At 52.4% G+C, this 13,718-nt stretch overlaps 2 protein-coding genes across 2 annotated transcripts; one reads left to right on the forward strand and one right to left on the reverse strand.

Moving 5' to 3' along the window:
* Positions 1 to 482: 482 nt before the first annotated feature.
* LOC120670265 (uncharacterized protein At3g28850-like) lies at positions 483 to 2,274 on the reverse strand. The gene has a single exon (XM_039950355.1). It carries the CDS (start codon positions 2,153 to 2,155, stop codon positions 683 to 685), a length of 1,473 nt encoding a protein of 490 aa, XP_039806289.1. The 5' UTR covers positions 2,156 to 2,274; the 3' UTR covers positions 483 to 682.
* Positions 2,275 to 4,989: 2,715 nt separating this feature from the next.
* LOC120670482 lies at positions 4,990 to 7,611 on the forward strand. Its single transcript, XM_039950580.1, has one exon. It carries the CDS (start codon positions 5,294 to 5,296, stop codon positions 6,569 to 6,571), a length of 1,278 nt encoding a protein of 425 aa, XP_039806514.1. The 5' UTR covers positions 4,990 to 5,293; the 3' UTR covers positions 6,572 to 7,611.
* Positions 7,612 to 13,718: the final 6,107 nt, after the last annotated feature.

The raw sequence follows: 13,718 nt of genomic DNA on the forward strand, positions 1-13,718 counted from the left end.
TTCAAACAGGGCCTTAATTTTGGAAGAACCGTGAAATGGAAGGGGAGAAAAAAAAAACTGAAGTACATGACCAAGCTATGGGCCCGTTGCAATAGGCAACTCATCTCGCCACGAGCCCACGACGCGCACATGTTACCTGGTCGGGACGGCACGGTTGGTATACTGCACGCGACCGTACAGGGTGTGGCAAGCGGCAACCGTCCAGCCTTGGCCCTGCTGGTAGTGGTAGGCCTCCGTAGCCACTAGCCACAACGCCATTCTGCTCCTCAGTGTACGGCCGCCTGTACGAACGCAAAACGTGGCCGCCAAATCTCGTCCTGTGTTCTCTGTCATAAACAGCAGCGCATCGCATCAATGGCGCGAAGCTCCCATTTCTGCTGCCACTGAGAGTGCCAGCGCCAGTTCTCTGACACTGTCACACTGAGCACCGGGATCAGACAGTCCTAGGACTCGCACACACCGGTTCACATCGGTTCGGGTAATTGTTGACTCCGGACTAGAGCTTTTGGCCATTCATTCACACTGAAATTCTCATCGGAATCCCAAGACGCTGCTCTTGTTTTTCTCTTGATCTGTACAAGTGGTCGTCGATCACATTCACGATCGGGGAACAGCACACTGAACAACATGGCTCGCCAAAAATTCCACACCAACTCAAGAGAAAGGAAATCGCGCAGCGCCGCTAGCAGACGGGGCATCTCACCAGCCCGTTCTCGTTGCACTCGGGGCACCGCCTGAACGCGCCGGCGCCGGCGCCGTCCTCGTCGCCCGCGAACACCTTGCAGCTGCCGGAGCACGCGTCGCACGGCACGAACCGCACCCCGCCGCAGCCGCCGCAGACCTCTGCCGCGTCGCCGGCCCCCTTGCCGGCGCGCGGCGCCGGGTCGCAGGCCCCGAGGGCCGCCGCCAGCTCCCCGGCCTCGTGCAGGCGGCGGACCTCCTCGGCGCCGCCCAGGTGCCGGCCGTCCGCGAACACCTGCGGGAGCGGCGGCGGCCGGGCGCCCCAGCCGAGCGCGGCGCGGAGCTCGTCCTTGAACCCGGCGTGCATCGACAGGTCGCGCTCGTCGACGCGCACGCCGTAGCCGCGCAGGATGGCGCTCGTGGACCAGCAGTCCTCGTACGTCTGCCGGATCCCGCGGAGGCTGGTGAGGTACAGCACGACCCGGCCCGCGCTCTCCGGCGGCGGCGGCGGCGGCGAGGCCTTCTTGGCTAGCTTCGTCTTGGCGCTGATCTTTTCCTGCAGCACGCTGACCCGCGCGCGCACGATGCCCGGGAACATCTGAATCTCGCGCTTCTCGACGTCGCCGCCGCGTTTGACGAGGTCAGGGAGAGGCGAGTCGAGCGCCTTCCGGAACGCGTCCAGGATTTCCGGATCGAACACCGGCGAGCCGGGCGCCGACCGCGCCTTCCGCTCCACGCACTGGGTGCGATCGCGGTCCTCCTCTTGATCATCACCGTGGTCGTCGTCGTCGAGCCCCTTCATGAGCTCCCACACGTTGATCTCCTCGGGGGGCTCGCGCACCGGCGTCTTGCTGGGCGTCCGCGGCGCCACCACGGCCGCCCTCTTCTGCCGCTTCGGCGGCGCCGCCACGGCTGGTGGCGTCGCCGGGCGCCACCCGGCGAACGACCGCGACGGCCCGAGCAGCTTCCCCGCGTCGTTGCCGGCCTTCATCATCCCCTCGACCCCGCCGCCGCCGGCGCCGGCGCCGAGGGACACGCCCACGGCCGCGCCGGCCGCCGCCGCCGCCGCGGCGCGGTCGAGGCTGAGAGTCCCGAGCGCGGCCGACCGCAGCGCGACGGAGTGCCGCGGCGGCAGGCGCCCCGAGCGCCTCCGCGGCTCCGGCGCCCCGCCGCCCCCGCTCAGCGCCGCGTGCTTGGACCCCTTGCAGCCCATCCGCGCCGCGCCAGGGAAAGAGGAGCGGGGAAAGGGAGCAATCAGCCAGCCCCAGAACCGGGCGCTGCCGTTCCAGTTCCACCACTGAGGAGTAGGAGGAAACGGGCAAACGGCTAGAACCCCTCGCTCTCGGCGCGCGGGAGTCAAACGCCCGGGGGAAACTTGTGTGTGAAGCGGGGGCAACGGTTTGGCCGCGGCGTGATCCGCGGGTGGGAGCCTGCGTCTGAGCGGCTGAGCCCCCCGGGTTGGAAGGAGACGCATAAGAAAGGGAGGCGCTCCGGGGGTCGCGTGTGCGGGCGCCGTGCCGCCCGTGCACGCGAGCGTATGCGTATCCGGCCGGCCGGATCACGCCGGGGGCACGGCGAGCGTACGTGCGCCGTGGCCGTGGAATTCTGGATCGGCCCACGGCCGGTTCGGTGGCGGTTGCAGCGGGGCCGGATGGTAGCCTGCCAGGGATGCACAGGTGTTTCGGCCCCGGCGGCGACTGCGTCCACTATGTGCCATGCATTCGTCGCGATCTGGCGGCCGGGGTCCGATCGCCGGCGGTGGGCGTCAGGAAGTCGAGACCAGGGTGGACAAACCGATTCGAGGGGCATGATCGAACATGCTTGCACGCCGACAGCGACGTGTTTGTTCCAAGTTTTGAACTGGCTAACCGTTAGGTTTATCTGCTTGACGCAGGATGATCGTCTGCTTTATGGATCGGTTAGGATAGGAAGTCCTCCTGCTGATTGAAAGAAGTTTCCGTCACTGGGCGAGGGCAGCTGGGCAGGGCGACGGACAAAGGGAATGAGTGTAAGCAGGCAGTGTTATTCCTCATTCCTGGCAGTAAAAGTAAAGGATCGGGATGCGACAGCCGATCCATGACAAGTGCACAGCGCCTGTTTGGTAGCCATATTCCAGCTTCCTAGCAGGCTTCTACCGTTCTACGCCGAAATTCATGTTGGTGATATGCCCAAGAGCCCATCATCACAATACGGTTTAAAGGCCCAAAAGTATATTGATCCAAGAGGGATTAGGGTTACTAATGGACCTATGAGATAGAAGCTCATTAGTACGCTCTATATATACGAGGGAGGGGCTAGGGGGCGAGACCCCGGTGAGCCGCGCCACCTCCTAGCCGCCGCCCCTCCCTCTCTCTCGGCCGCCGCCCATGCCGTGCGTGCGGTGCTAGCACACCGACGCCCGGCGTTTCATCCCCGTATGTGTGGACTCCGTGGAGGCGCTGCTGCGACTGCTGCGCTGGTCGGCTGCTGGGATCAAGTACGAGGAGCTCGGTTCGTGGGACGTGATCGACTACTTCCTCTACATCGATGCGCGACTTCTTCCGCTGCGCTGCGCGTCTAGTGGTAACGATCTATGATCTTCTACTCGCAAATATCTTGGGTATATGCGGTAGTGATGCTAGCATAGACTATCCGTTTCCCCACAATTCATCCATGGGAACCCCGGCAGAAGTCATCGAATCGCTTTTTTAACATCAAAAGGAAAAGCTACTGCCACTCGACGACATCCCAACTTTTTTGTCTAAAGCCGGATCAATGCCGTTCCGTTCCCAGCTTTGGCCGGTCGATCTGTTCTTACTTCGAACGCATCGACGGCCCGTGGAGCCACGCGAGCAGGCGTTTTCAGTCCGCTTCAAACACAAGGTTCATCAGCCCCCCTTTTTTTTTGTTTCTGTTTTAGCAGGCACGAGATGGGAGGCTGTCGCTTGTTTGTTTCTTCCAGGTTCCAGGTCTTTGGATGGGGTGGTGCGGGTCTCGGTTCGGCCTGCTTCTCGTCTGGTCAGGCCCACACCTCGTGCTGCTCTGCTTTATTATTTTTATTTTTGAGCAAGGTTGCTCTGCTTTATTTTGGAACGCCTCTCTTGCTTTATTTTGCGATGCAGTGCTAACCAGCGCCCTGCACAGCTTAAGCTACGATTAGCGCCCGCGATGTATCTATTTTTTTTAAAAAAAAGGTACGGTTGTGGATGATGTGAAGTGCAGGACGAAGCACGAGATGCAGTGGATCCGTGACGCGAGGGTTTCGCTACTTTTGCACGGTGGTGGATGACGTGTCTGACAGTTGAAAAAGAACACTAGGCTTGCTTTATAGTCAGCGCCCGAGTTTAGTGGGATTATTACGGGAGGTTCCTGAGAATTTTGTTCGGGGCGACCCTGCGATCTGGCCCTGGAGACACCGGCTGATGCGTAAAGTCTTAAGATATATAGTTGCACCGGCTGATATGTACTGTTCCATTGTCAAGAAAGGAGATGCTTATTAAGAGTATGGGAGTCACACGGCACGCTGGTCGCATCCGCGGATGCGGATCAGATGCTTTTCGGCAGGTTAACCCTCCCCCTCCGTTTGATCACGTACGGAATCGAACGGAAAACACCACGGCACATGCTTCCATTCCGTTGCATCTTTTGGAGGTTGAACGACGAGAGTGGAGTACAGGGCACGACTGGATTATTGGCAGCTACTAGCTCTGTGAGCAGCGCATGACACGGACCAACGCCCCACCCACTAATCCTCATCTTAAAGCGCGCATGCACAGATGATGAGATGAAAAGTGTTTAGGTACGTGACGGCCGCCTCGTGCCCGTGAATCGCGCAATGGTCTCGGCTCGTAACGAGGGTTAGCATATTCGAGAGTTTCTCATATTTTCTTCCCCAAACTTATTGTTTGTCAACTCCTCGAATAGGTATGGAGAAGTAAAAAAAACATCTATCTGTTCTCTATTTTTACCCCTAAAAAAGAGAAATTGTAGCACGAGAACATCTACTCCGGCGAACTGCTTCTCCGCCCGCCGCCGCTGCAGCCTGCCGTCCCCCGCCCTTTCTTGACTAGTGCCATCACATACCGTGGGAGCATCAATTGCCGTGGCTTTCCTCCTGCTAGCGCTGCGCTGCGTTGCACCTGCTGGCTCCGCGGCAGAAGCAAGACCGCAGGCCAAGACAAAGGACACAGCAGACATGCATAAAGGGTGGCAGGCGCAGGACCACCATGGCCAAGCGCCATGCGCAGGGCAAAACGGCAGGCCTGGCGCAGTGCAGGGCGGCAGATGCGGGACGGGAGAAGAGGACTAGTCTACTCCGTCGCGAGGAAGCAACCGCCGAGGCGATTCTCATGGTGATCCTGATCCCGACCTCATCCTAGGTTACTACTCCGGTGACCCTGGACCAGCAACGCCGGCGATCAATCCGATTCCGGCGTCCAAGCCCCGCCCACCGACTCCCAGTCGGCGGCGGCCACCGCATATCGACGGTTAGCCGCTCCGGCGCCATCGACCAACAATTTTCCCTCTAGGGGACAGCGCCGCTTAGGAACCCTAGTTGTGGAAGTGCTCTTGTGCCCCGGCGATCTCCCGGCGGTCACATCTTTTGCCCCCGTGGTATCTATCTCGAATTGCCATGGCAGATCTGGGCAATAGCACACCACGGTCGGGATCACAAAATTCTGCGGAGGAAGAGGCCCATGTCGCTAGCCTCCTGCAGAAGATGAACCTGACGCATGATGAGGGCGCTTTTGCTGCCTTCAACGATGATGAGGAGGAAGCAGATGACGTACGTGAATGGGCCTTGATCGGTAAGGTCCTGTCGCCATCGACGCTCCACATCACAACAATCACGAACGCGATGAGACCGGCCTGGGGCAATCCCTTTGGGCTCACTCTACGATCAATTGGTGAGAAGGGTGAGAATCTCTTTATCGCCGAGTTTGGATGTCAGGAGGACAAGTTTAAGGCCATGAATGGTTCTCCATGGATGGTGGGGAAACATGCTGTCATCCTGAGGGAGTACGATGAAACTCTAAAACCCTCTGACATATGCTTCTCGCATATGGAGATGTGGGTACATATCCTGAATCTCCCACTTGGCTGGATGAATGAGAAACGTGGCACTCGTGCTGCAGAATTAATTGGTGAAGTGGTAAAGATTGATACAGGTGCAGATGGTAAGATCAGTGGCGAGTTTGTGCGAGCACGGGTTGCCATAGACATTGAGAAACCTCTACGCCGAGGGGTGCTCCTGAAGACTGATCGTACCAAGCCACCTGACTGGTATGAAATCCAATATGAGAAGCTTCCTTTCTTCTGTTTCTCGTGTGGCCTTTTGGGACACACGCATCTTGAATGCCCCACCCTAGCACCAAGAAATGTGCTGGGTAAACTCCCATATGAACTTAAGCTGCGTGCACCTGATGATCGGAGGAAAAAGCACCAGAGCTTTGGAGCTGCTGCAGCAGATTCTTTTGGCAACTCTTCAGGCAGTGGACGTACCTCTACTACAAGGCAAAGCTCTAATGCACACCCGCAGACACCTGAAGAAGGAAAAGGAAAGGGGAAGGCTGATGATGAGGAGGCCACTTCGCCGCTGAAGCAGAAAGGGAGGGCCTATAGCAGGAAAGGAGCCAACCCAAAAAAAGTTTTCGCAGAGAAAAAACAAGCTGACATTCTGGGACAGCGCAAGAGGAAGCCAGAGGAGAACGCAGTGTCAGAACTAAAAACTCCAGCAGCCTCCCCAATTGTGGTGCCCTCAGGTTTGGTGAGTGACCGAATTGCTCAGCTTGCCAATGTATCTGGTCAGGCTGAGATTGATTCAGAGATGCAAAAGAAACAGAAAGTCTCAAACAACACAAATGCAAGATCGGCGGCGGCTGTGCTTGACAGCCCCCGCCGCGCACAATGAATACCTTATGTTTGAACTGCCGGGGCTGTGGGAGGTCCGAGGCAGTTCGTGATATCCGCAATATTGTGGATATGCATAATCCCGTGGTGCTCTTCTTGTCGGAGACAAAGATGAGCGCAAATCGATCGCAAGATTTAAGATGGCGATTGGGTTTTCCTAATGCTTTTGGTGTCAACTGTGATGCTGGATTAGGTGGTGGCCTCGTAGTGATGTGGAAAAACGAGGTCAACATGGAGTTAAAAACCTATTCCAAATATCATATCGACATGAGGGTAACGGAGAACGCTGGTGATTCAAGGAGTTGGAGATTCACGGGTTTCTATGGGGACTCTAAGAGATCCCAACGAAAAGAATCATGGAGAATGCTTCGTTTTCTTCGGAATGAATCCGACCTGCCTTGGCTGTGTGCGGGTGATTTCAACGAGATCCTTCACGACCAGGAGCAGTTTGGAGGCAATGACTGTGAAGAATGGAAAATGGAAGGTTTCAGGGAAGCAGTGTAGTACTGTGGATTCACAGACTTGGGCTACTCTGGAACTCCTTTCACTTGGGACAATAGAAGAGAATGGGACCAGAATATCAAGGTCCGTTTAGACAGGGCCTTGGCTGATGAGAGGATGCTTGATCTGTTTGGCGACTCGTCCGTAACCCATGTGCAGATGACTGAAAGTGACCATTGTGCCATTCTGATTACACTCAAGAAGTCAGGTGTTTTCCAGGGCCATCGGCGTGAACGGCCTTTTCGATATGAAAATATGTGGCGGCGACACCCCTCTTATGAAGACACAGTCGCTGCAGCTTGGGGTGGAGGCTGCTTGTCCTTGTCAGATGTGCATGCAAATCTTGGAGGGCTACAAAATGCCCTACGCAGTTGGGATAAAAATCAGTTTGGGTCAGTGCGCAATGAGCTGAAACGCCTGCGTAGGCATTTGGAAACCTTGCGGAAAGATTCGCTCAGAACTGGCCCAACTAGAGAGGAACGTGGTACGGCCCAGCGTATTGCAGAACTACTTGCTCGTGAGGAACTGATGGAAAAGCAACGCTCACGTGTGGATTGGCTCCGTGAAGGAGATCGTAACACGGGCTTCTTTCAGGCTAAAGCACGACAGCGTACTCGGCGGAATAAAATCACCTGTCTGAAGCGTGCTGATGGGACCCTATGCTCAAACCAGGAAGAGATGGAGAACATGGCCTCTGCGTTCTACCACCAACTCTTCACTGCGCAAGAGAATACAAGACCAGAAGATGTGGTGCAATTTGTACCAAGAAAGGTCACAGACGAAATGAATAATTCTCTTTGTGCTCCTTTCACAGCAAAGGAAGTAGAAAAGGCGTTGTTCTTAATGAAGCCCAATAAATCGCCTGGATCGGACGGTTTCACTGCTGGTTTCTATCAGAAGCATTGGACCTTATTAAAGGAGGATATCTGCAATGCGGTGCTTACTTTCCTCAATGGGGGGGAGATGCCGGAGATTGTCAACAACACTGTCCTGGTCCTTATACCAAAACTTAAAAATCCCCAAGAGCTCACTCAGTTTAGGCCGATTGCCCTCTGCAATGTCCTTTACAAGATCTGCTCAAAGGTGATTTCTAATCGACTCCGAGGAGTGCTGGATGAAATTATCTCAGAAGAACAATCTGCCTTTGTGCCAGGTAGGCTTATTACTGATAATTTCTTGGTTGCTTATGAATCAATTCACTATCTGAAAAACAAAAAAGGAAAAACAGGTGCTTGTGCAGTCAAACTTGATATGGCCAAGGCTTATGACCGTGTTGAATGGCAGTATCTAAGATGTATCATGCTCAAGCTGGGTTTCAGGGAGGAGTGGGTTTCTCTGATTATAAATTGTGTTGAGACGGTTCAATTCTCTGTGAGGGTGAATGGCCATTTCTCGGAGGTTTTCACACCAACCCGAGGCATCAGGCAAGGTGACCCAATATCCCCTTACTTATTCCTCCTATGTGCTGAAGGTTTGTCGTGTCTTTTCAAATTCACAGGGCCACAATTTCTATCCAAATGAGTTACAGTTGGGATCCACGCTCCATGGGTCTCACATCTTCTTTTTGCTGATGATTGCCTGCTTTTTACTCAAGCAACTGAAAGAGGTGGACAGAGATTGTCCCAGATTCTACAAACTTACCAACAAGGCTCGGGTCAGATGGTCAATATGGCAAAATCAGCAATTTTCTTTAGTGCCAACTGTGATGACCAGATGAAGGAAGAGATGAAAAATTCCACTGGTATCATGACAGAAGCGCTAAGTGAGAAATACTTGGGGCTGCCAACAGCAGTAGGAAGAAGTACCAAGGAGGCTTTTGAGCATATCCCTGGCAAGATCTGTGGCTTGATGGGAGGTTGGGGAGAGAAGTTGTTGAGCTGCGCTGCTCGAGAAACGCTGATAAAATCAGTGGCGCAGGCGATCCCAACATATTCTATGAGCTGCTTCTTACTTTCACCGTCGACCTGTAAGAAAATTACTTCGGCCACCTCCAACTACTGGTGGAGTAGTAAATTTGATCGTCGTGGCTTACATTGGAGGCGCTGGTCAGAGTTGACGCTTCCAAAATGCCATGGTGGAATGGGCTTCAAGGATATTAAGCTCTTCAACATTGCCATGCTAGGGAAACAAGGATGGAGGTTGATGACCAATCAGAGTTCACTATGTGCAAGAGTACTAAAAGGAAAGTATTTCCCCCACAGAGATTTTTTGGAAGCTAGAAACAAAAGGATCTCGTCACATACTTGGCGTGCTATCTTAGCTGGGAGGAAAGCTCTGGAACTGGGGTTGATAAAACGAATCGGTGATGGCCGAACCACAAATATTTGGAGTGATCGCTGGATCCCTGGGGCAATAGGAGGAAAGCCCATCTGTCGGCTTGAAAGCGGGTCAGCAAATACAGTGAGTGACTTGATCGAGCATTTCGGGGGTTTTTGGAATGAGCAGACCCTGGCACAGAACTTTATTCATGCAGATGCTCAAGCAATCCGACGCATCCCGCTGGAAAGGGCTCGAGATGATTTTTGGGCTTGGGAGGGAGAACGCCATGGTCTGTACACGGTGCGCTCGGCTTACCGCGCACTAGTGGAGAAAGAGACTCAGGAACGAGATTTCAAATCTGGCCAACCTTCACATTCGGCAGGGAACAATAATCCACTGTGGCGCAAGATTTGGAAGATCAAGGTACCGCCGAAAGTCAGAGTGTTTTGGTGGAGAGTGGCGCATGACTTTATACCATCCAGGGCCAATCTCTTCCATCGACACATTGAAAGGCTGGGCACATGTGAATTTTGTGGTGCTTATGAGGAAACAACGTTTCATGCCCTGACTGAATGCACTTTTGCTCGGCAGTTTTGGAGGAAATTGACAGAAATCACAGGTATCAAGCTCCCAAAACTTTGTCCACACTCCTGGGCGCAGGATGTCATGGATGACTCATGCTGCACGGAGAGGGACCGGGGCATTATACTCTGTGGAATGTGGTCGTTATGGAATAGCCGCAATGACAGGAGACATGGAAAAGCTGCAATCTCTTCTGAATTGGCGATAGATTGGGCAACGGATGTGTGCTTCCAATTGCTGACAGACAGTCTGTCGCACAAAAAAGAAGGAAACACTCTGCTGGTCGAGAAATGGTGCAAACCGGCCAGTGGCCATATAAAAGTTAACACTGACGGAGCTTATACAGCTTCAAACTTTTCAGGCGGCACAGGGGCGGTAATCCGCAGGGCGGATGGCTCCTTCATTGCGGCATCGGCACGGCGTCTGGACTCTGTTACTTCTGCCTTGCTTACAGAAGCTGAAGCTCTGCGAGATGGTCTTCGGTTAATTCCTCAGGGAACATTGGAGCGGGTGACAGCCGAGACAGATTCTCAGGTGCTGGTGTCTCTTTGGCGATCACGCGGAGAGGACAGGTCTGAACTAACTGCAATCTTCTCTGACGTTCAGGATCTTGCGGCAACGTTTACCTCTTTTGAGCTTGTTCATGTGAGGAGATCAGCAAACTTTGCTGCTCATTTATGCGCTAGAAATGGATGTAATTCTAGTTCGGCTTTAGTTTGGGTTGAGCAACCCCCTAGCTTCTTGCAGCACTGCCTGCTAAATGATTGTAATGATGCTGCTTAATCAATGAAGAAGCTATGTTCCCAAAAAAAAGGACGGGAGAAGAGGCAGGAAAAAAACACCCTTAGGAAGCGATCGGGAGTCAAGGAATAGTGCGTATTTTTACGCAAGGATAGCCAATATATCAATTGTTAGGAGATGGGGAATTGTGATGGAGAATCATTGGAGAGTGTTTTTTTTCTTTTTCCTAAAAAAATAAAGATGGAAAAGAGAGATATGGAACTCTTGGAGATGCTCCAGTAATTGACCTTTTGGTAAGCATACGCTCCATCCGTCCACAAAAGAATACAAATTATAGGATCTATGCTGGTCAAATTAGTTCAAGTTTGATCAATTTATAATAAATAATATTAGCGCTTATATCTTTAAATTTATTATAAAAATATGTTCTATAACTAATATAATGATACTTATTTTGTATCATGAATGCTATTTTTTATATAACTTTAGTCAAACTTTAAACCGTTTGACTTATCGAAAAGTGAAAATTGTATTCTTTTTGTGGACTGAGAGAGTACACTAGATTAGAGGATTCATTGATCTATCTATCTATCTACTATAAAAGTTGAAACAATTGAAAACATTTCTCACCAAGATTAGACCCATCGTACCCCTCTCAGAGGCCCCACTTGTCAGGCCAAAAGGCTTGACGAAAGGGAGAGGGAGATTGGTTTCGTCAATGTTTTTCACCAAAATAATATTACTTTTTACACCAGCAATTTTCTATACCCACCTCTTGTATCCACATATTACTTTCCTTTAGCATACACATATTTTCCTTTGCACATACATTGATCCATAATTCACGTCAATTTTTCTTTTGGAAGGACAATAATTGACATCATTGTTTATGGAATGAAAAGAAAGGCGTGTATTATTTTTAGAAAAAAATGTCATTGTTGATGGTTTTGGAAGGATATGAATTGACATCATTGTTTCATGGAAGGAAAAGAAAAATATGTATTATTTTTGGAAACAAAATAAATAACATCATTGCTTGATGGAGAAAAAATTAAATACGTGCCACATTTTTCCCTAGTCACATAAAAGAATAATATATATATATATATATATATAATGCAGAGCATCGAGGGTAGGAAAAGGAAGCAGGGCACCAACCGCCGACTATACGCGACGTGGAGTGGCGCACCGAGCCACCGACGTGTTGGGTTTGGTGGCGGGCAAAGAGTAGGGAAAGAGAGTAGGACTTGTTGGTTTTGTTGGATTGCGAGAACGACGACGTGTTCTGGTTCCGGCAGCCTCTTTCACGGTCCTTTCCCGGCCGGTGAAGCTTGCAGGCGAGGGTGAGGTGACCGGCTCCCCTAGCCCCGGCGCGCGCTCTCCATGCTTTTCCTCGGGTCGCTCGAGCTTGACGTCAACTGCTGCGGATTCGCACCTGCAGATCCAAAAGGCGACGGCTGACGGACGAGGTACAAAATAACCTGCTAATAGCCTGCTATTATCGGCTATTAGCTTTTTAAGAGATCTCCCACTGCGCTATACAACATTTGTCCGCTATGTCCGCTATATGGGTTTTTTTATAGGATTTAGTGATAATAAATGCCCGCTACTTCCGCTAAAGATGTAGCCAAAAGAAATAAAGAATCAATATAACTAGGGTGGACCATAGACAAAGCATCACGGGCACAGTTAGGTAGTTAAGAGACGTGTTGAGTCTATTTTAGAATGTTAGACCAATGATGCTTCTAATTTTATATGTATTATGGACGTATGGCTATGAAAAATTTGCTGAAATTGGTTGCATTACTAATGTTATTGGCCACATTATGCATATTTTTTTGCAAACCGCTAAATGGATAGCTCTGCTATAGCTCTCTTAACTTTTTGGAAGACCTTCCGCTAAATGTCTTAGCCCGCAATTTTATACCTTGCTGGCGGATGAGGACCGCCCGTTCCAAAATGCGGTAACTCTACAAACCTACGTTTCTGGATTGTCAAAAACGAACATTTCACTGGAACGGATCGCATCTTTTCAAAAGAAAAAAAAACAGACGCTGGAACTGATCACACGGACACTGGTTGCGCTCGTGCTCGTGGATTGTTACTCTCTCTCTTATCACGGAGTCGAACGGCATCTAGCCGACATCTTAAGGGCATGTTTGGATACAATTATAAGCTGCTTTTCCGGCGAGAGAACGCGAGAAGCGAAAAAATCCCGCCAAACACCTTGCGATACGGTCGATTATCTACGTCGCGGCTTCAATTGGCGGGCAGAGTTTGTACTGAAAATCAAGAATCAGAAATCGCAGCCACAATCTCGATTCTCTGCATCCCCGCGAGGCCCAGTCGCGGGTTCCTCGTGAGCGAAGACAAACAGGCCCTAAGCCGCACAAAAGAGTGTTCCCTTAAGGTAGTACTACGTGATGGCCACTCGTCGTCGTGAACCGTGCGTTAATCGTTGGCGAGGTTAGTCGTTGAGAACGGAGGACACGGTGCGGCGACAGCGGACGGTGGAGGGAGGAGGTCGCCGTGGAGAGGTGCCGGGGTTGGGTTTGGTGGGTGGGTGGCACGACGTGTTTTTTTTTCTTTCTTTTTCCTTCCAAACCTTCCGCGGTCCGCCTCGGCCGGCGACGACGGACCGGTGCTGCAGGTCCGCGCGCACGCCCCGCTCTTTTTTCCTGCCAGTTGAAAAAAACTCGTCGTGCAGGTGCGGACTTGCAGGTGCGGCAGGCGATCGGTCAGTGTTTGCGGCGGCGAAGCGTCGGAACGCCGCTGACCGCCGCGTGACGAACGGCGCTGGTCGCCGGAGGCTGGAGCTGCTGGCCTGCTGGGCTGCTTCCGAGCCCAGAATTGCGGTGATTTTATGATGGGCTCTGGCGGTGGGTGGCCGGCGAGGCCGGCGAGGCCGCGAGGGCAGTTGGGCTGGGTTCGAAAGTAGACGGCCGTAAGCCCACTTTGCAGAAGCACGGCGCCGTCACCCGTTTTCGGCCCGTAACAAAGACGGACGAAAAAAACATAACGCCGCGCACCATCCCACCCACGCCCACCCGGTCCAGGCCCGCCCC

Source organism: Panicum virgatum, chromosome 4N (genome assembly GCF_016808335.1).
Source record: "Panicum virgatum strain AP13 chromosome 4N, P.virgatum_v5, whole genome shotgun sequence".
Lineage (NCBI taxonomy): Eukaryota > Viridiplantae > Streptophyta > Magnoliopsida > Poales > Poaceae > Panicum > Panicum virgatum.

Coding starts and splice junctions, on each gene's coding strand:
- LOC120670265 (XM_039950355.1), bottom strand. CDS start 2,155: ATGCGTCTCCTTCCAACCCGGGGGGCTCAGCCGCTCAGACGCAGGCTC.
- LOC120670482 (XM_039950580.1), top strand. CDS start 5,294: ATGGCAGATCTGGGCAATAGCACACCACGGTCGGGATCACAAAATTCT.